Consider the following 21013-nt stretch of genomic DNA (forward strand, 5'->3'; position numbering starts at 1 on the left):
TAGTGTTTAAAATGATCGTATTTCCTATAGAGAATGCCAAATTATTTTTTTCATAATTAAGTGTTATCATCCCACTTACAGAGACGCAGTGTAGGCTGCATTTATTTTCATTGGTGCAGAAACTGTTTATAAAATCGGTTATGAAAATTTAGTAAATTAATAAGGCTGCTTGAAATATGATCATAACTCTTATTTCAACAAACTGTAGTGATGTATCTTCATTAAGATACTGAATTGAAACAAAATTTTCATTTTTTTTGAAGGCAGGAATGACATATGTATGGTAGATTGTGAAGAAATTTGTTTGCCAGTTCACATCTCCAGCAACTAGATGGCCAAATACAGCTTCAGGGTCTTCAGTGCATTTCAGCTGATTTATTCTAACTGATACCCACTGAGTCTTACGACCTTGATTATTACACCTGTTTGTTTTAGGATAGGATATGCTTGCAGCCATATAAATGGGTATTCTGACTTGAATAAAATCTAGTTGCTTTGGAACAGTAGTTTTAGATAGCTAAATCTGCCTTCATTTAAGGATGTTAAGTTCTATTGAAAACAAAACAGTGTACGATTTATAAGATATTGTAATTTGGCTTGTGAATGACTGAAGGAAGTGCTACAGATCATCACAGTATCAAAGACTACCTGAACTTCTTATGAAAAGTAAAACGTGTCACGGATTTCCCATGTAATTAGGATTGATGCTTCAAGCTGCCTAGTCAGTGACAACCATGGCTGGTGGGACAGCCTTCTCTTAGACCCTTTCTCCATTCGTACTACATCCATCTCTTTGGTAGCAGATTCTGCAGCTTGTATCACTCTGATGAAGCTATGACATTTTGGATTGTTAACAAACTTTCTAAGCCTCTTTAATCAGGATGTTAATAACAAGTTCTCAATTTAAAAAAAAAAAAACACCATACAACAAAAAAACCTCCCCAAAGATTAATCATCATGTTCCAATGTTAATCCTCACAGAATACTACAGAACAATGAAGTATCTACAATAAAAAAAACCCTAACCCATAAATGAGTATTTCCATTCATGGTTCCTGATCTTTGTGCATTTTTTAATTGATGCTTCTAGTGATGGTCCCATAAACACAAGACTTTGTAATAGTGTATTTAAGGTTTTATAATCCTCTTTGTTGCTAGTTTATAAATTGAGATTTGTAGGAATTCTGATGCTGCAGATAGGTTGGGGGTCTTTAGTTGCTATTTATGTTATTACTGACATGTAACCAATATTTATTGCAGGATTTACAAACATACTGTGATTTTCCTGATATCATTGATGTCAGCATTAAACAAGCAAGCCAAGAAGGCTCCAGTGAGAGCAGAATTGTCACCATTCACAAACAAGATAGCAAGAATCTGGTCTGTTTACTTTGCTTGCAGTTTTTTCAAATACATTGTTGTTTTGAGCAGACTGTGTGGTTGCTGTGGTATTTATACTGTCGTATAAGCAATTAGCATGTTAATTAACCATGAAGTAAAACTACATGCATTTCATCAGTATAAACAGTGTATTGGAACACCAAGGGTCTTTTGCATTCAAAGCTCTGTGCATGAACTGAAATAAAAATAGATTTTATAGCTGAGGGTAATTTCTGATACACAGATTGCTTCTTCTCTTTCTTGGAGTCTTAAATCTGAGTCTGTGGTTTGATCTATTGAACATACTGTTTCCTTACTGTCATGGTAAGCTGTCTGCCAGTGACCAACACATTGAGAAAGGCTTCAAAATACGCTGAAAGTATGATGATACACAGAAAATGAGTATTGGCGAATTTAATGCCATTCTGATAATGTCATTGGCAAAATTAATGTAGTTGCTTTTACAAAGTATTTTATACATGAATGTAAAAAGTAAAGTTGTTTCAGTTTGAACTCCAGCGTTACACTCGAGTCAGACTTTCCAACAGGTATAATTCACATAGTCATGTGGTGGATTGACTTTGGCTGGGCACCAGGTGCTTGACAAGCTGCTCTATCACTCCCCTCCTCAACTGGGCAGGGGGAGAAAACATGACAAAAGGCTTGGGGGTTGAGATAAGAACAGGGAGAGATCACTCGCCAATTACCATCACAGGCAAACTAGACTTGACTTGGGGAAATTAGTTTAATTTATTGACGTTCAAATCAGAGTAGGATAATGAGAATTAAACCCATATGCTAAAAAACCTTCCCCCCACCCTTCACTTCTTCCTGGGCTCAACTTCACTCCCTAGTTCCTCTGCCTCCCCCACCAGCAGTGCAGGGAGATGGGGAATGAAGATTGCGGTCATTTCATCTCCTGTTGTCTCTACTGCTACTTCTTCCTCACACTCTTCCCCTGCTCCAGCCTGGGGCCCTTCCCATGGGAGACACCCCTCCATGAACTTCTCCAATGTGGGTCCTTCCCATGGGCTGCAGTTCTTCATGAACTGCTCCAGCATGGGTTCCCTATGGGTCCACAGGTCTGTGGGCAAACCTGCTCCAGCGTAGGCTCTCCACAGGGTCACAGCCTCCTTCAGGCATCCACCTGGTCCAGCGTGGGGTCCTCCATGGGCTACAGGTGGAGACCTCCATGGGCTGCAGGGCACAGCCTGCCTCACCATGGTCTTCACCACAGGCTGCAGGGGAATCTCTGCTCGGGTGCCTGGAGCACCTCCTCCCCCTCCTTCTTCACTGACCTTGGGGTCTGCAGAGCTGTTGCTCTCATACAGCCTCACTTCTCTGTTATACAGCCTCACTTCTCTGTTCTGGCTGCTGTTGCGCAGCAGGTTTTTTTCCCCCTTCTTAAATACATTATCCCGGAGGCACCACCACTGTCGCTGATGGACTTGGCCTTGGCCAGCGGTGGGTCCATCTTGGAGCTGGCTGGCGTTGGCTTTATCGGACATAGGGGACGCTCCTAACAGCTTCTCACAGAAGCCACCCATGTTAGCCCTCCAGCTACCAAAACGTTGCCACTCAAACGCAGTACAAGTTGTTGCTTCCTTTATCTCCATGACTGATCTGTGAGCCTTCAGGGCTCCCCAGCTCAGGCATTTGTGTGATAGGAGAGCTTCCTTCTTGTGTGTGTTTGAAAAAACTGTGTAGAGTTTAACTACTACTTTTCTGCAAAAATATTTTTTAAAATTCAAAAAATATTTCAATAAGCCGTTACGTATTATTGTCTAATGGTGCTTTGAAAGAAAAAGGCATATGGTTTACTTTCATTTATATAAGAATTATAATTCACTTTCATTTCCTGCATTAATAGCACAGGCCTGTTAGGAATTTGAATCTTTTTCAAGGCTTTTTACTGAAACATAAGAGTAGCTGGAGTATCTGCGATGCAGGTCGGTGGTGCTGAGAGCGTATTTCAGATTGGTGGAGGAGGCTTCCTTAATCTTGAGCCATTAGAATTCTCTTCAAAAATTTCAAATAGCAGTAGTTAGGTACTTGGCTGCATATTCTTTTGAGGCTAAAAGTGGCTTTCTAGGAGCTTGTCTAAAAACTGCTGAAGAGTATGGCAGACTAGGAAAAAGCACAGTAGCTGCTGGTTTGCTTGTGACTTATTTGTGTGTGGACACTTACATACCAGAAATAGCTGATGTGTTAATTAGAATTTGTGATTTAGTTCAATCTGTTACACAGCAACTAGAACTCATGATAGAAATGTACTTTAAGACTTTTAGGATACATGGATTGATTAAAATGGCTGGATTTTTAGGTCTGTGGTTTGTGTGGGTTTTCTGAATATGTCGAAACAACTGGAAAGAGAGTTGTTTCCAGGTCCTCTTTTAATAAGGAGTTCGAAGACTCCAGACAAATTCTTGGCATGTAATCAAATGCACCAGCTTTTTTATTGCTGTCTAGCAAAGAACTTGCCAAGGAATTGTGTTCAGGTACTAGGCATGTCCCAATTGTCATGAGCAAGCTTGTACAGCATGTACTGAAGCCTGTTCTGTTGTGCTGTGCTACCGAATGAAATCTAGTGTGACTCTGTAGATGGTGAACACTTCTCTGTTGAAGTGGACAGCTTTTTATGTTCTGATGCAACTGTCAAAATACTAAGAAAATATAGATAGCTAGATAAAAATAGACTGTCTTCCTTTATTGGCAGTAATAAGTATGTTATGTAATTTTGTCCTGCTCTTACCTGTTCAGTGTATTCTGCATAGACGTTTTCCACACACCGTTTTCCTTTGACCACATTATTCTTCTCCCCATTTCCATCCATTGCATCTCTCTTCATAGCAGTTAAAGGTTAGCTTCTATCTAGTCCAGCTCAGGATGTCAGGTTCTTCTAACTACTAATTAATTTTTTAGGCAGATCCTTTTCTAGAGACTTTTCTTTGCTACTTGAATGTAGCCCCTTAGATAAGTGAAGGCTTATCTATAGGATATCTATAGATAAACCTTAGATAAGCAAAGGCTTTCCTATCAGAAAAAAATAACACTGTTTCCAGTGCAGTAGGGTCTGCCACAGTGTGTGGTATCTACTCAGTTTGTCCATTCAGATGTTCCCTTTTGTCAGCATTCCTCTGCTGTTTGATGTATTTAGAGTAAGGGGGTTTTATGGAAGATTTGTTTAATTTGGATTTACTTTTGAACACTGAAGATTGCTAACAAGTTTTGGATGACACCAGGAAGGTAGAACTATACAAACAGTAGTTAAAAACTATTTTTATATCTTTACTGTATGTATATATGTTTGTAGCTTTTATACCATTACCATATCCAGGAATTTTGTGTTGCCTGCTAAAAATGGAAATTCTCTCTCTTTCTCTCCCCCCACCCCACACCTTTTTCCCCTGACAATTTAACAGGAGGCTGAATTTCAGTCATTAAGAGAAGCTCTCTCCTTTGTGTCGTTGATTGATGGATATTACAGATTAACTGCGGATGCCCACCATTATCTCTGTAAAGAAGTAGCACCACCATCAGTCCTTGAAAACATCCAAAGCAATTGCCATGGACCAATTTTGTAAGCAATTTTTTAGCAATATAGCAAGGTGATATATTTTTGAAAGATGAACTTTAGTTGACCGTGAACCATGATGGACATCTTGAATTGTGTATTTATTTCATTTACGTAACATAAAATGTTTTACATTTTTCCTCTTCTTTTTCACTTTGCAAAATAAAATACCTTCTCGACATAATTTTAAAAATAAATTAAAAGCTTCTGGTTTTAATTTTCTTCCCTTAGAATTCTTTTTGAGTGAGATGGGCAGCAAAGTCTTGATGCTGTATTTACCGAATTGTAGTTACTACCATGGCAGCAACATACAGTGTCCTAGACAGAGGATCTCATGCTGTCACTGCAGCCCCTCTAGCAGTTTATATTATCTAAGCTGTCAAAGAGAAAAAGGCAAATTCAGACAATACGATACTTGAGCAAGGATTGCGAGCCATATAAATTGGAGAGTTGTTTTGTTTTTAAAGGATGTTGTCTCTTTGTCTGCTTTCTTTGTTACTTGGGGTTTGTTTAAAGGAAGGTTCGTATCTTCACTGAATTTTTAAAAAATCTTTTTAATTGTTCATATGGTATTATTTATTGTTTGCAGATAGAAGTGTTTTTGTTAGGCAGAATAAAAAGGGTATTTGCTTTAGCTACAGAAAGCTCGAAAGCTGATACATGTATGAAACTAGTGTACTCTACTTGGCTACTACAGAATACTTCTGTAAATTTCCCAATGTCTGAAAGAGGGTAGGTGCTATAACCTTCAGGAAAAGGACGACGACGACAGGGATGGAAACCTATACAGTTCTAATCACATTTCTTGCACTAATGACTAATGCTGTACATAAACTGTTTTTTAGGGCTGTTTAGAAGGATGTGCAGTGAGTCTAGATCTTTCCAAGCCATTCTGTTCCTCATTCCCTGAGATAAATAGAAATAGTTATCTAGCAAGACTTGTTTAAAGGGAAATTGGTTCTTATAATAAAAAATGCACCACTTTATCTCAGCACCACTTTCTTATTAGCCCTTTCCCAAGTTAAACCCACCTACACAGATATTTTGTCAATTTTAGCTTCTTTTAAGCTGGTTTATTACGGCTTCTTCCATAATGGATGTTTAAAGTCATATCATAAGCCATGGGGAATGTAGTTCTTTAGGCTGTAGGATTTCTCATTACATAAATAATTGTGGTGTTCTCAGTATTAAGAATTTTTAATATACTGCTGTCTGCATAAGCAGCCACCCTGAACGCTGGAATATAAAAGGGAAAAAATATTAACTTAGCTGTAAAAAGTTGGGAGTTTCAATTGTTGCTGTATTAGAGATTGGCATTATTATCAGATATCTAATGTTCCTGGATGTTGAAATTTTGCAATATTAAATATTTTATTTTTACTATAGCATGGACTTTGCTATCAGTAAACTGAAGAAAGCGGGTAATCAGACTGGTTTCTACGTTCTTCGTTGCAGTCCTAAAGATTTTAAAAAATACTTCCTCACCTTTGCTATAGAGGTTTGTATTCTACCTTAGATAGTACCTGTATAATCCTTATTGCTTTATGATGATGAGCCTGGGAAGTTCAGTAAATTATTCTGAGAATTCTTCAGAATGTTTGTCTGATGTGTATTCTGTTGCTACTTCTGTCAGATTAGCCAGCTTTGAGGGTCTTGCGGGAAACATCAGAATACTTGTATGGTAAAGAATCACTAATGATACATACCGTATGCTTATGAGAACAAGACAAGTAGAGGGAAGAGAGCTTGAGAGTTCTGGGAGTGGTGACATGGCTTTTGGGACTGTAGTAAATGTTTGGGTGGTGGACCAGTTTGGGGTGTTTTTTCTTTTTATTTTTAAGTCTGAGGATTTTTTCACTTGGATTTTTTTCCTGGGATTTCTGCCTACCTCCCCGCTCTGGAGCGGGGCTTGGTTAGGCTGAGATTCAGTTCTTGGCTATCTGAGAGTGGCACTCCTTCATAAGTTCTTCTGGGTTTGGGTTCTGTCCACATCCCCTGTACTGGGCCAGCCACAGTATTTGGCAGATGTTACATCAGCACAGATAATCAGGTGGATATCTGGTGTTAGATAGAGTGGGAGCCACCCTCAAAATGCCTGCAATTCTCGTGCAGCTAAAGAACCAGATGTACCTCTTCTCTGTGAGATTGCAGTTAGTGATAATACAGTACCTTAATATGGGTGTTAAATCATTGTATGATCTTGTTCTGAGAATGGCCTTCTCTTTAATTAAATTAACACAGCTGCCTTCGGGTTTTTAACTAGGAAAGGTAATACCTGGGTTTTCCTGCTGGTTTGCAGCAAGCTAGTATGTTTGCTAAATAATGTCAGATATATGTGCATCTCTGAAAACAATAAAATAACGTTGATATGTGGATGGAGAAGTAAATGGCCATTTTAAGATCAGTTTCACAAAAAATGTGACATCGGGTCAGTGAAGTACGTCTGATAGGGAATTTTTTAGTCTAAGTCCCTGTCTTAGTCTAAAGTCTAAGAGTCAAGCTTGTCAGTTAAGCCTGCTGTTAAGTGACCTAGCCATATTTGGATGTATTTCTTTCTTTTTCTGAGTCTTTCTGGGCAAGCAACTAAAAGGTGTTTGAGAATCAGAATTTCTTGAAACATTTTCTGTAGTGTTGATGTGAAAGACCATTGAAAGTACTATTAAGAGCTCCTCTGGTTTAAAAATGTTTAATGAGATATTTTCAAGACTCATTGTAAAAATAACTCAGTGTATATTGAAGATCTGCCCTAGGAACTAATTGCTTAGAATTGTACTGTAGACAACAGAAAAATAGAAATACAGATGAGACGTCCAAATGCTTGTCAAAATAACGTGGAGCATGAGCATTTGTGCTATTACTTTCAGCAAAATTTTGTTTTGACGTTGCCCCTTGTAATGGTGAAGAAGCTTTCATAACTAGCTCTGAAGGATTTTTTCCTAGGATCTGTTATCTGTTTTTTGAGCTCCATCTTTGCAGGTTTCATAACATTTGTTTTTCTTAGCATCAACATGCTAATTCCAGTGATCGGGGTAGAATCATGTTTTCTCAGTATCAGTATTACATAGTGAGAACAAAATAACAAATTATGGTAATATTTTGCTGAAGCATTCATTCTTTATTTAGTAGAGTGCTATACATTTAAATAAGCTTTCAAATACTAAATATTGATCAATTTTATTTTTAATGGAAAAAAACTTCACAGCGTGAGAACACCACTGATTATAAGCACTGCTTAATTACGAAGAATGAGAATGGAGAATATAATCTTAGTGGAACCAAGAGGAGTTTTGGTAATCTTAAGGATCTGTTGACATGCTACCAGACAGAAACGGTCCGTTCAGACAGCATAATTTTCCAGTTCGTCAAATGCTGTCCTCCAAAACCAAAAGGTAAGAGAAAGATTATTTCTAAGCAGAGGGGTTTCCAACTTCTAAAGATTTAAAAATAAATTAACACTAAATGACTCTCAGCTAGGTAGAGATATATGTTTATGTGGGATTTTATAAATTTCACTGACCTATTTGTTCATCTTCTTAGTCATAGTTTTCAGCCCTAGTGTCTGCCAAATTTTACTTCTCAGATGGTCTTCCAGAAAGAATCATGGTAGCTGGTTTCCTGATTAGAAGCAAAACTGGTTTCTTAATTGCAATGGATTGTGTGCAGCAGCATTTCTTCTTCAATCAAGTGTTTTCATGTCTTGAAAAGGAAAGAGCTACTAAATGATACATTTCTCTCTGAGGATAGTTCCATGAGCAATGGAACCAGCAATGCCAGTGAATTCTTTCATTGTTTGTTGGCATCTTAGTCAAATTATGCCAAGGCTGCCGTGTGATTTCAGATCCTCTTCAACACTGAAAAATACACAGAGAGTAGAGCTTCTGACTGGGGACTGGATTTTTCTTAAATTTGTGTTAAAGGTCCTAGCTTTGGTATTCATAAAATCTTTCTCTTTTATGAATTCTGATGTCTGCCCTTTTTGCTTATGGTAAGTAGTACTACTTACAGTCAATATTAGTCTTTGTATCCAAGTCCCTCTTTAAACAAAAACTTTAGATGACAGACTGATATCACTTTTACCTCTCTCAAATTTGATTGAAATTAGCCACGGATTCAAAAGCTTAGACAAGATTTGACAACTGAATACATATGCACATTACAGAGAACAATTTTGTAACCTCATTTCCATTGAAACAAAAAATTATACCTGTATCAGAATTATAAATTATTGAATAAATATAATTGCACATGCATACACACAGATATCCACAAATACGTACTGATCAGCTTCAGTTTTACTAACAGACCTTCACTACTTTGTGGAGAGTCTTTTTGCAAAATCACTCTAAGAATTACTCTGGTAAACATAAGGCAATAAGGATCACTAAAGTGTTGGCTAGGGCAAAAATATGTAAAACCTTTTAAGAGACATCAGAAAGATGCATGTCCTTAACAGAATGACTTCGTAATTTAAAAGAAGAAGGTGATTTATGTCCCCTTTTTCCATCCCTGATTGTTATTACAAATACAGCAGAAGTTAAAATATGAAAGGAGGCAGGAGTAGTTTCAGAATGTTTGTCAAAAGCAGGATTACTTCAGAAACTTAAAATAGTAGAGTGAACCCAAATGCTTTTGCTGATTAAAAAAAAAAAAAAAGCAGACATTTGAATTTGTTTAATGAAATTTTGTGTGGGTTTTTGAACAAACTGATCTTGATATGATACCTTCTTGCTGGGTTAACATCTTCTCATTAATAATCCTTCTGAAATAATACTGTTTGAGTTTTATATTTTACAAATTTACTTAGTTTTTCTTTTCCCCACCCTCTTTCTTCTCCCAGATAAATCAAATCTCCTGGTTTTCAGAAGCAATAGTGTTTCTGATGTACCTTCATCACCTGCGCTACAGAGACACAATAATGTCAACCAGATGGTCTTTCACAAAATCCGGAATGAAGATTTGATATTTGTAAGTGCATTGGTTGCTTCTTCCATTGCAGATAGTTGGTTTAATACACACTAAATTTTAAACTCAGTATATGTTTAAAAGAGCTTACCTGAACGAGACTTTGCTGTAATCAACCTTCCCTTAGTTAAAGTTGTGAGAGAGAAGACTTTTTAAAAAAAATTTCCATTAACACAAATAATTGTGGTGTGTTTTTTTTTTTTTAAATAAGAAGCGTCCTTTTGACTGCAATAGGAGTTGTTTTCTTTACTTCTGTACTTCTGGGGATGCTTAAATATATCTTTAATAGCAATTCCTTCCTCTCTGGTTCTTGCAGCAAGTTATTTTCTGAGATCCTTGAGAACTCAATAGAAAATAAGCAAGGATTTAAGCTGTTTCTCATATAGTTGCTTCTTTGTCTGCTCAGTCTGACTCTAGAGGTGTGATAGCTGTCAAGATTTGCATATGTGTTACTTAGGGTGGTTGTTTAAGAAGTCTTTTGCAAAACAGGCAGAGATTTTATTTCACACACACACACACCCCCCATCTGTATCCTTCCTTTCTTTTAGGAGGAAAGTCTTGGACAGGGCACGTTTACTAAGATTTTCAAAGGTGTAAGAAAAGAAGTGGGAGACTATGGCCAGCTCCATCAAACTGAAGTTCTTTTAAAGGTGCTGGATAAAGTGCATAGAAACTACTCAGAGGTTGGTGTGATTGTTGACCGCGGTATGATGCTTGTCCATGCTATATTGAGCCTTGCTTTTCTTACAGTAAACAAGTATTCGTTACATGGTAGAGAGTGGTATATTGAACTGAGCTTATTCTTGGCCTTGTGACACTGAGAGCATGTATTTGGGACAGGTCTACTTCCCAAAGCTGATGTACATTATTTCCCCTCTCCCCACCACCCATCAGAGAATTTGGGGCTACCTACTGAGAGCCAGAGAACAGTTTCTTCATACTAGAACCACAGAATTGCCTTTAGCGGTAAATTATATACAGATGAGTGACCAACATTTATGAGAAATTACTGTTTTGGTGGACTGTCATCAATGTTTTGGAGTCATACTGATTTTCCAGTAGAATCAACAGTTCACATCAAGTCATAAAAAATTCTAAGCGTTTAGGTGTGAGAAACACTTGCCATATGTAGAATCATCCATAGTCATTTAGACTTTCACTGTTTGAGAGAAGCTGCAAGCAAACCTGAAATGTCTTTTTGCAAAACCTAATACAATGGTAATATAATTGAGCCCTGGATTGTATATGTGAGAATTTAATTTTAAAGACTTCAACAAGATGTAGTAGTGGTTAATATATTAATGTAACTTTCTATGGTTGTTTATGTTGTATATATAATTGTATCACATTCCTAATTAATCTAGCTGTATTTATAGCAAGCCAAGAGAATCAGTGCATTGTTCACGGAATTTTTCAGTTACTTAAGACAAATCTGTATGAAAATGTGAGTAAAAAAGGAAAGGACATTTTGAATAGCTAATATTTATAAGCAATGTAGGCATACATGTTCGACAATTGAAAACAATAAAAAACTGAACCTCATATTTTAATTTTAATAAACTGGGTAATATACTTACATTCAGTGTTAAAAGGACTAAGAGTACGGAAACACAAGTATAATCACCTGAAGGAAAATTTGCTATTTTTGACCTTGTTGCATTTGGTGAATAATCAGTACACAAGCAAGCATAGCTGGAGATGCCACTGAAGGGAACAAAATATTGCTATAGAAATAAAAGCATCTGAAACCTTCCTGACAAGGTTGGGTAAGGTCTCATAGTAGTGGATGAGTTATATAATACTTTTAACTTAATGATGTGCTTTGAGGAAAAAGTTGGAAAGAGAATAATTAATTATGAATTCACAGTTTACTTTTATTCCACGTCAGTTAACTTAGTAAAGATTCTTTTTAAAATGTTGAGATACACCTGCCTGCAGAAAAAGGGATTGCTGACCTCTCTGGAGTGTGGATTATCAATTATTTAAATTAAAAAATACAACTCATATCTACAACAACCACAATGTAATATATGTTACACAGAGTCTTTGCAATGAGATAGAAGCTGAGACATTTTTAAAAATACACGTGGTTTTAATGAATTTATTAGAAATTCTGTGTTGGGTGGAGGAGGGCTTGTGTTTTCACTGATACTTACTCTCTCAATCTCTCTTGTTTCTCAAAGTCCTTCTTTGAGGCAGCAAGCATGATGAGCCAGCTTTCTTACAAACATTTGGTGTTAAATTATGGAGTCTGTGTATGTGGAGAGGAGAGTAAGTAGAAATTATATTTTTATACTAATTTTATACAGCTGTCATTAGAGTTTGTCATTGGTACTGGGGAAAAAAGGGGGGAAAAACTAAACAAAACAACTTGTCACACCAGCTGGAGACCCAATATGTGTTCACATTGCAGAGATATTAGTCCTGGCGTCTGAGAACTGGTTAATATGGTCATAACAAAGAAAACAGAAAAACTGTAAATACAGTCAGTGTGAACAGTTACCTCTGTAAATGATTCTGTCATGTCTGTTCAGAAGTGAGATTTTCTGATGTTTTGCTATATTTCTGGAACAAGCTTTTGAAATGCCAGAAAAATTGTACCCTTAACATTGTATCGATGGTGGTTAGCTAGAAAGGGAATTGCTTGGCTACCCAAGAAAATCTTTGTTTACTGTGATCAGGAACACAGAAACTGCCACCCTTTCCCACCCACTTGCTGACTTCGTGAGCACAAATATAGCCTTGGGAAGTTTGGTTTAGAGATCCCATTATTTCAACAAAACCACCACAGAATATTAACAAAGGTGGAATCTTTGCATTGTCTACAGAAGTAGAATGTGTTTTCAGTTTGGGTTACTGCATTGTGGCTATGTATTAATAAGTTTTTTTAAGAATGCCTGAAATACATTTATAACAACTTGTAATGACATCTTAAATTTGGATGGGTATCATATGCTTATGTGTGCTATCTTCGAATATTTGCTGTCTCACTTTGGCAGTTTTTCCTCTTCATTCAGTATTTAGGCAGAAATGTCATTTTGCCCTAAAACATTTTTTTTGTGTATGTTTGTAGCAAAAGGAAGTGTTTTATAATAACAGTAAAAGCATATTAGGTAGATGGTTGCCTGTTTCAGAGTAGGAATTTGCAAAAGGGAGGGTGAAGTCTGTATCAGGAATTGCTTCTTAGGAAGATGGAAAAGGCACAACGCATTTGGCCAAGAACTTGTTATGCCATTAACACATTAGTGTTACTCGTGTTACACCCATGAGTGTTTTTTGCCTAGTTTATTCATTGTACCAAGCTTGGGGACTATATATAAAATTTCAGGTAGATCAGGTATATAATTAAAAAAAAAAAAGTAAAGGTGTGTATGGTTACTTGTTTCTTCTTTAGGTCAGTTACCCTCTATAGACAGTTCTATTTCTGAAGGCAAGAGACTTATTACAGCTTAGTAAGAGGCAGTTACTAAGAAATCAGAAGACAGGCTGTTATTTTTTCTGTGGGTTACATACTTGATGTACAGATTTGATGAAAATAGCTTCGCATAATTGTAAAAAACCAGTTTGCTGTCTATAAAGTAAGTTTGTTATAGAAACCAGTTTATTTGTTATACCCAAATATAATACCAGTAGTTTCCAGTATCTTTACAGTCTAAACGGGATCATTGCAATGTGAGCGAGCATCTTGTAGCTGAAGGCAAGAGTTCAGTCATGCAGTGTGAAATCATTGTATTAAAACTGATGAAGACTGTGCAGTACTACAAAATGGGTCTTGTTTCTTAGGTTATTCACTGAACAACTGCATGGAGTCATATGTATACACAATTTTTTTTTTTTTAGTGGAGATATTAGCCTGTTTTCAAGAAGCCTGTTTCCTTTGTCAGCAAAGCACCATATTTTTCACTGGTAATATAGATTGTAAACTACTATGTAGTGAATGACTTGAATGTTATTTGACTCACTACATTGATATTGCTGTTACATTACTGTATCAGAAGTTAAAGTTACTTATTGTGCCTTTCAAGTGATGGTGGAAAGATGCTCACTGGATTTATTAAGGTGGAAAGCTATTCTGTATAAAAACCTATTAAATCTAGTAATTTTGCATATGAGAAGAAATTAGGTGTGCTTCCACACCATGACAAAGCATAAAGAACATAGAATAGTTGTGGGAATACTGAGATGTCATACAGATTTGAATTTAGTTAGATCACCAGCAAGGTATCAGAAAGATAAAGAAAGAGATGGGTATTACCAGAGTAATGAAGCTGTCCTGAAATTCCTTTATTTGTTGTTGGTTTTTAATTGTTAACTCCTGTTACTACTTTAAATCAGACATCCTTGTACAAGAATATGTAAAATTTGGATCCTTGGACACGTACTTGAAAAAGAACAAAAATGTTATCAATATCTTGTGGAAGCTGGAAGTAGCCAAACAGTTGGCATTAGCCATGCATTTTCTGGTAAGTAGTTTGTTCTTCAGTTTTGTTCATGACTGAATTGAAGTGTTTCAGGCTAATAGATGTAGAATGGCTGAGCTTATTACCCTATTTCCTGAAACTCTGGAGGGTATTTGTAAACAGACTGGTCATATACCAGATAGTGGATATGCAAGGACAGACCTTTGTGTCTTGCACAAAGTGTAATTTAATTCCCAATTCTTTTTTAATGCTTTGTGTTTCAATGTGAAATAAAAACACATTTCCAGTAAAAATTCTTCCCTCCCCACCTCCCCAGGAATCAGTCCTCCTTGATTTTTCCATGTCAGCTCGTGATGCTGAACATAATCTATTTCCTGGTAGTGGTAGTAGTTAACCACTGGGAAAACATTGTACTTTTCAAACTGCTAGTACATTCTTTTTGTGCATTAGGTCCCAACCTTACAGTCTGTTTAATTGTATATAAAGGCCATTATTCAAGACAGGATATGTGATTACATGAATCTTCCCTTTTTTTTTCCCTTTAACAGTTTAAATGTTTTTATATTACGTTTTAAGTGGATCATACTGATGGATCAGTATTCCTCTGAGTTAACATACATCAAATATTTTTTAACTCAAACTTCAGTTAGATGCATAAAATGAACGAAAATTGGCTAGAAACTGTAACTCTTCAGAGGAACTGATGAAATGTCTGAGGTCTGATCAATATAATCTATGATCATTATTTTGTCTTCTTGATGTTTCCATCATGCTGTGTAAAGTTTGTTTTTAAATACCTCTTCAACCATAAGATTTTTTTGTCAGTATGCAAAATATACATTTTTATTCATAGGAGGATAAAGGCCTTGTTCATGGGAATGTCTGTGCAAAAAACATATTGCTTATCAGAGAGGAAGACAGGAAGTCTGGAAACCTTCCATTTATAAAACTAAGTGATCCTGGCATCAGTATTACAGTTTTGCCAAGAGACAGTAAGTCTGTGTATCAGCTTTCTTGTTTAATGCTTCTGACTTGAAAAACAAGTTTGGGTTTGGTTTTTGGTTTTTTTTCTGGCCACTGTCTAAGGTACTTCTGTTACATAAGTTCCTTCATCTGTCTTTCACTTTAGAATAACCTCTGCAGTCCTAGTCAGAAGTTTTATGTATATTTTATATCAGTGAATAGCTACAGAAGAATTCTCTGTTGTGTGAGGGGTTTTTTTCCTGCTGTTCTAATTCTCAACTTTTTTTCATTGGTAGTACATTTAGTATTCTATAATGTACAGCATGTAAGTGCTGCATCTGCAGGTAGCTGCTGGACTTGGCATCGTATGATTGGTCAAGGTTGAATTGTTGTATCTTATGGTTTGGAGAATCTTCAGAGCTGAAAGGAAATGCACTGTTGAAAATGATGCCGAAACAGTTGAAAATCATCTTCACTGCTTTTCTTGGTGAACACCTGAAGCCACTTGTGGCTAAAAATACTGGATTGTCATCTGCCATTGGAGCCATTCTGATGCTTTATAAACAGCAGAATTAATTACATGAAAAGAAATGGAAGTGTAAGATTGTTACACTGATGAAACTGAAGTAACCTTACTATTCTTTATCTAGTCCTTTTAATCATTTTGGAAAAGTGAACACACTCTATGCTTGGTAATTTTATACATGTCAAATAACACATCTAAGAGACATTGCAGTATCATTATTTTCCAATAAACTGTTTCAACTCAATGAGAAGCCTACATTAATCTTACGAGATCTCATTTTAAGGAGCTTTAAATCAAATCACTACAATACTATCTTTTAATTTGTTACTAATCAATATCAAAGGTTTTAAAATAAGGTAGTATGAAATTCCTTGTTATGGCACCTTTTGCTGTGCCACTGTCCCAGAATGTGCCAACCACTAACAAAGTACTTTTTACCCTTTGCCATCTAGTTCCTTTGTGGTAGCTGCTAAATCTTGGTAACACAGAGGGAAATAAAGAAGTTAGAGTGAAAATATGATGTGGGAATGATGTTAAGGCAGTTTTATAACATAAGATTTATTTTACAACATAACTAATGGTCGTCTGGTCTGGCGCATAAATATTATTTTTGTATATATTCTGTAGCTTTTTTTTAGGCAGGAGCAAAACTTGGAAAGGATTTAAAAGCACATTACAGAATGAAATAACCTGTGTATACTGAAGTAATTTTTACTAAATCAAATGTCATAGAATTTTCTTGTTTTATTATTCATCTTAACATGATTCATCTTGGCATGATTGCACAGTTCTTCTTGAGAGAATACCATGGGTTCCACCTGAATGTATTGAGAATCCCAAACAATTAAGCCTGGCCACAGACAAGTGGAGTTTTGGTACTACTTTGTGGGAAATCTGCAGTGGAGGAGACAAACCTCTGAGTGCACTGGATTGTTCAAGGGTAAGTATTGTTTTGCAGTCAAAGTGTCCAAAGAACTGTTACAATGTAAAACATCAGCTGTTGTCACTGTATCAGCATGTAAAGTGGTGTGTCTATGACCACTGTAGGTAAAGGGCACTTTCACTGGAAGATGATGATCAGAAGTGATGATTTGAGGGGTTTTTTTTATCTTGGTTTTGATTTTTATGGGGGCAAGGTAAGTTGCCAGTATTACCTTGTTCATGTTGTTGTTGCTTTGTTGCAACACATTATCATTTTAAGCAAAAAGTATTCCTAACAATGTATATGGATTTTAATTGGCATTATTCTAGCCATTGAACTTCTTAGATGCTGTAAGACTTTGTTGCAGACAGTTCTACTGTTTTAGCTAACCAGAAATGTTAACTTGGTCTCAACTAGGGGCAAGGGAAACACATTCCATAAAAATATTACTTCTTATATACTTGCTTCCTTAGTTGGAAGCAAAAAGATCATCTTCTTTACTGCACTACCAAAAGACTTGTAGTATCATTTTTATAAACAGACTGTTACCTTCTCACAAAACCTGATCTGATTTCTCAGGTGTTTTAATCAGCTCTTACAGTAAGCTACAAGGTCTATCTAGATCTACCTTATAGATACCTGGGTATTTCAGAAGCTGCCCACATCTACTGTACTAATCCGCATTCTTTCATAATATTTATGAAGCTTTTTACAGTCGGAGGCGCTCAGCCAGCGCATAGGTAGATAGAATTTTCTGCTGGGCCAATCCAGTTGAATTTTTATGAAATCATCAGTAAAGGGGAGACAGTCTTTCTCATTCTCTTTCTCTATCTTGTTATCTTCCACCAGTAGCTGACTCTGAATTTCTGAACTGATTACTCTAAATTATGCCAGTCTTGCTACATTGTCACCTTTGGCTTTCAGTATAAATTGGTCAGGTGTACATTCTGTGAGGTAACAAGTCTAGGTTGAGAGCTGTATTTTTTGGCTGCTATGGTGAAAATATTAAGGCTTCTGCAGCTCTTCATGGTTGTATATTAAAATGGCTTTTATCTATTTAATTCCAGAAACTACAGTTTTATGAAGATAGGCACCAACTTCCTGCCCCCAACTGGACAGAACTAGCAAACCTTATAAACAACTGTATGGATTATGAGCCAGATTTCAGGCCTTCATTTAGAGCAATTATACGTGACTTGAATAGCCTGTTCACTCCAGGTGAGTGTGATAGAAGAACTCACTAGACAAAAAGAACTCTGATTCAATTGGTTCATTTTCATCTGGTACCTTCCTTTATGGTATGTTGACCCACAACCACCCTCTACAGCAGCCCCAGAAGTCTTAAGTTCATAAGGACCCTATATTACTGCTTCTTAGCTTGTTCTAAAATAGAGCACATTAAAAGTGAACATTATCATTCAAAGCAGTTTTCAGGTTTGATTGACATCTTTCCCAAACATTCTAGCCTCTTAATCAAGTATGTTAATGTCTTCCTTTCTTTCTTTTTCTTAATAAAATAAAGAGGTATCTATCTTTTTTCCGAGTGGAAGACGCATGTTATCACAAGCATTTGTGAAGTTTACTTTTCTCCCCCCTGCAGTAGTGGAGCTGTTGCACAATAGTTGCTAAATTTGAAGTACAGTAGGTCTGCAAAAAAGAAAATCAGGAAATTAAAGTAAGACTTGCTATGAGTCAAGACAAATAATTTGACTTTTCCGTAGTACTACTTTGTCTTTGCAGATTACTGTATGGAAGTTAAGGTGGTTGTTAATATTCTACTGAATTTGGGGTATGCCAAGCAAAGGTAGACTATGCCATGATTGTAATAAGTTTCTTCATTCTCCTGTTTGCTTCTCTGTGCCTTCTGTTCCCTTTCTCTCTTCCTTTCCTCCTACCTGTCAGATTATGAGCTATTGACAGAAAGTGATATGTTGCCAAATATGAGAATTGGAGCACTTGGATTTTCTGGTGCTTTTGAAGATCGGGACCCAACACAATTTGAAGAAAGACATCTTAAATTTTTACAGCAGCTTGGCAAGGTAGGATGTTTCAAAATTCTCTAATTGCCTAGAAAAATAACTGTCCTTTTTCAGTTATCTTCCCATGACCCCTTATAAATTATTCACTTTGAAACTTCTATTACAGAAACTAATACGTATCTGACCTCAACATGCAGTTCCTTTTAGATCTCTTTCTTAGTTTCACAATGTCATTAGCTGAAAGAAAGCTAGCTGACCTCCACAGTGAATCCAGTAACAACAAAAAGCTAAAATCTTTCTTAGTAATTCAAAGTAATGCAGAGAATGGTATTAATTTTAAAATTTTCCAGAGCAGTCTTGCATAGAACTAGTGGGGTTGGGGTTTTTTTGTGCATGACCATTCTGAGAAGTCTGTATATGCCGTCCCTAAATTCAGTAATGTCTTTTAGAGATATATGTAGGCCTTGAACTTTTTTGGCTTTAGAAATCAGCATTTGGTTACTAGTTTTGCAAGTCATTGCAGCCTGGCTGTGTGAAAGCATGCCTAGACAGAAGACCAAGCGCAGCTGGCAGATCTTAACCAAGTAGCGTTTTTCCAGAGTGGTTCTGTGCGGTGTTATGTTTTTTTATTGTCATGATAGCTATATATTGCTTTGTCTTCAAGTACTAGTGAAAGCAAGCCTGAAAGTGAAGTAGCAGAACTATTTCTATTTGCAGAGGGTTGGTTGTTGACTGTAAATGGTAGCATAGCATAGAGGGAGTGAGGACTGCATAAAGGAAGATAAAGCAAATACAAATAGAGAAAGGGAAGGTAGAACACTGAAACGAGTGGGGGAAGAACTGCCAAGGAACAGAGAATTAAGAGCCAAAAGCAGCCTAAATGAAGGGATCTTAGCAAGTGCAGGCAAAGGAGTATGTCAACTGACAGTTTGCAAGTACGTGTGGAAATATGTGAAGAAGGGAGAGAAAATGAATGGACATTGCCCCTTCTCATTGTCGTCTTTTCCTCTTGTGCTGTTTGCTTTCTTTCATAAAACATGTTTCTTACTCTTTTAGAACTGTTACTTATGATCCCCTGCACTCTTTTTTTTCTTCTCAGGGAGGTTTTGTGGCATTTTACTTAATTGTGGTCACCTTAATGATGCAGTAAGCACCGAGGCGGTATGAACAAGCACTAAGAAAAAGACAATGTTGTGGACTTGTTTTTAATTCAAGTATTTCCATTTGTCATATAGGGAAATTTTGGCAGTGTTGAGATGTGCCGGTATGATCCACTGCAGGATAATACGGGGGAGGTGGTGGCTGTGAAAAAGCTGCAACATAGCACAGAAGAGCACCTTAGGGACTTTGAAAGAGAAATTGAAATCCTTAAATCTCTGCAGCATGATAACATCGTTAAATACAAAGGAGTATGCTACAGCGCAGGTATGTGCTATATTGAATGCACCTTCAGGTGTCCACCTAAGTTTGCACACTTAAGACATTCAGAGAGGTAAGTGTGTTCGCGAACCTCACTGACTTGTCCTAACTTCCCCAGGACTTAGTACAAATCAAAGGAGGGTAGTGTCTGTCATATACTACTTCTCAGTACAAGGTGGACATTTTATTCAGTCAGCTCATCGCATTATCTGATTGATTTAGAGAAAGTACTATTTTGGCCAGTTACCCAGTTTCTTTATCTTAAAGCATAAAAGTCTTCCTAGGGAAAGAATTTAGAGTTCAGCGGGAAAATGCAACCATTTTATAACCCTTGGTTTTTGCTCAGTGTAATGTCTTACAGTGGATATTGCCAATTCTTGTACAGCTTATAGAGTAAAAGACTAGACAGGAGAAGATTTCAGAAATGATGCATTTAAGTGAATTGCTGATGTTATTGAAGTTGAATGAAAGCGTGTGTTCTGCTCAAAATCTTACTGTAAAAAGAAAAAGATTGTGTTCAAAATCGTACTGAGTTTTTATAGTTGGTAAAACTGCTGACCAGTTGATGTCAGTTGCCATTCTGGATTTCATTTCAGCAACAAGGAGGAATTACTTAAACACAGATACACACGTGTGGCACTTCTGCTTTGCTTTAGCAATGGTAGCTAAGTATTGATGAAATCATCTTGATTAGTGATGCTCTGTATGTCAAACATATCCGCGTTATTGTTGTATTTAAATAAATAGCAAGTTAACTAATATATGAAAAATTGTATGGTGATGTACATACAATAAATTAGGGGTTTGGTATTAAGACTATTTTATATAACTGTAATTCATAGACGTTTGTAAATATTTACATTTCAA

The 21013-nt window shown here is 36.6% G+C and overlaps 1 protein-coding gene across 16 annotated transcripts in view; it reads left to right on the forward strand.

Moving 5' to 3' along the window:
- Positions 1–21013, forward strand: part of JAK2 (Janus kinase 2) — a 91737-nt gene that overhangs the window by 54172 nt on the left and 16552 nt on the right. For all 16 annotated transcript variants that reach the window (XR_008730254.1, XM_055699226.1, XM_055699227.1 and 13 more), the window contains 13 exons: positions 1261–1380; positions 4803–4960; positions 6341–6452; positions 8157–8343; positions 9792–9919; positions 10465–10599; positions 12100–12187; positions 14252–14379; positions 15191–15329; positions 16615–16766; positions 17816–17966; positions 18651–18787; positions 19963–20152. Coding sequence is in view for 15 of the 16 variants with exons in the window: in XM_055699226.1 (XP_055555201.1) it covers positions 1261–1380; positions 4803–4960; positions 6341–6452; positions 8157–8343; positions 9792–9919; positions 10465–10599; positions 12100–12187; positions 14252–14379; positions 15191–15329; positions 16615–16766; positions 17816–17966; positions 18651–18787; positions 19963–20152 (1825 nt within the window). In the remaining variant the exon portion in view is untranslated. The remainder of the gene's footprint in view (positions 1–1260; positions 1381–4802; positions 4961–6340; positions 6453–8156; positions 8344–9791; positions 9920–10464; positions 10600–12099; positions 12188–14251; positions 14380–15190; positions 15330–16614; positions 16767–17815; positions 17967–18650; positions 18788–19962; positions 20153–21013) is intronic.

The sequence above is a fragment of the Falco cherrug genome, chromosome Z, assembly GCF_023634085.1.
Source record: "Falco cherrug isolate bFalChe1 chromosome Z, bFalChe1.pri, whole genome shotgun sequence".
NCBI lineage: Eukaryota > Metazoa > Chordata > Aves > Falconiformes > Falconidae > Falco > Falco cherrug.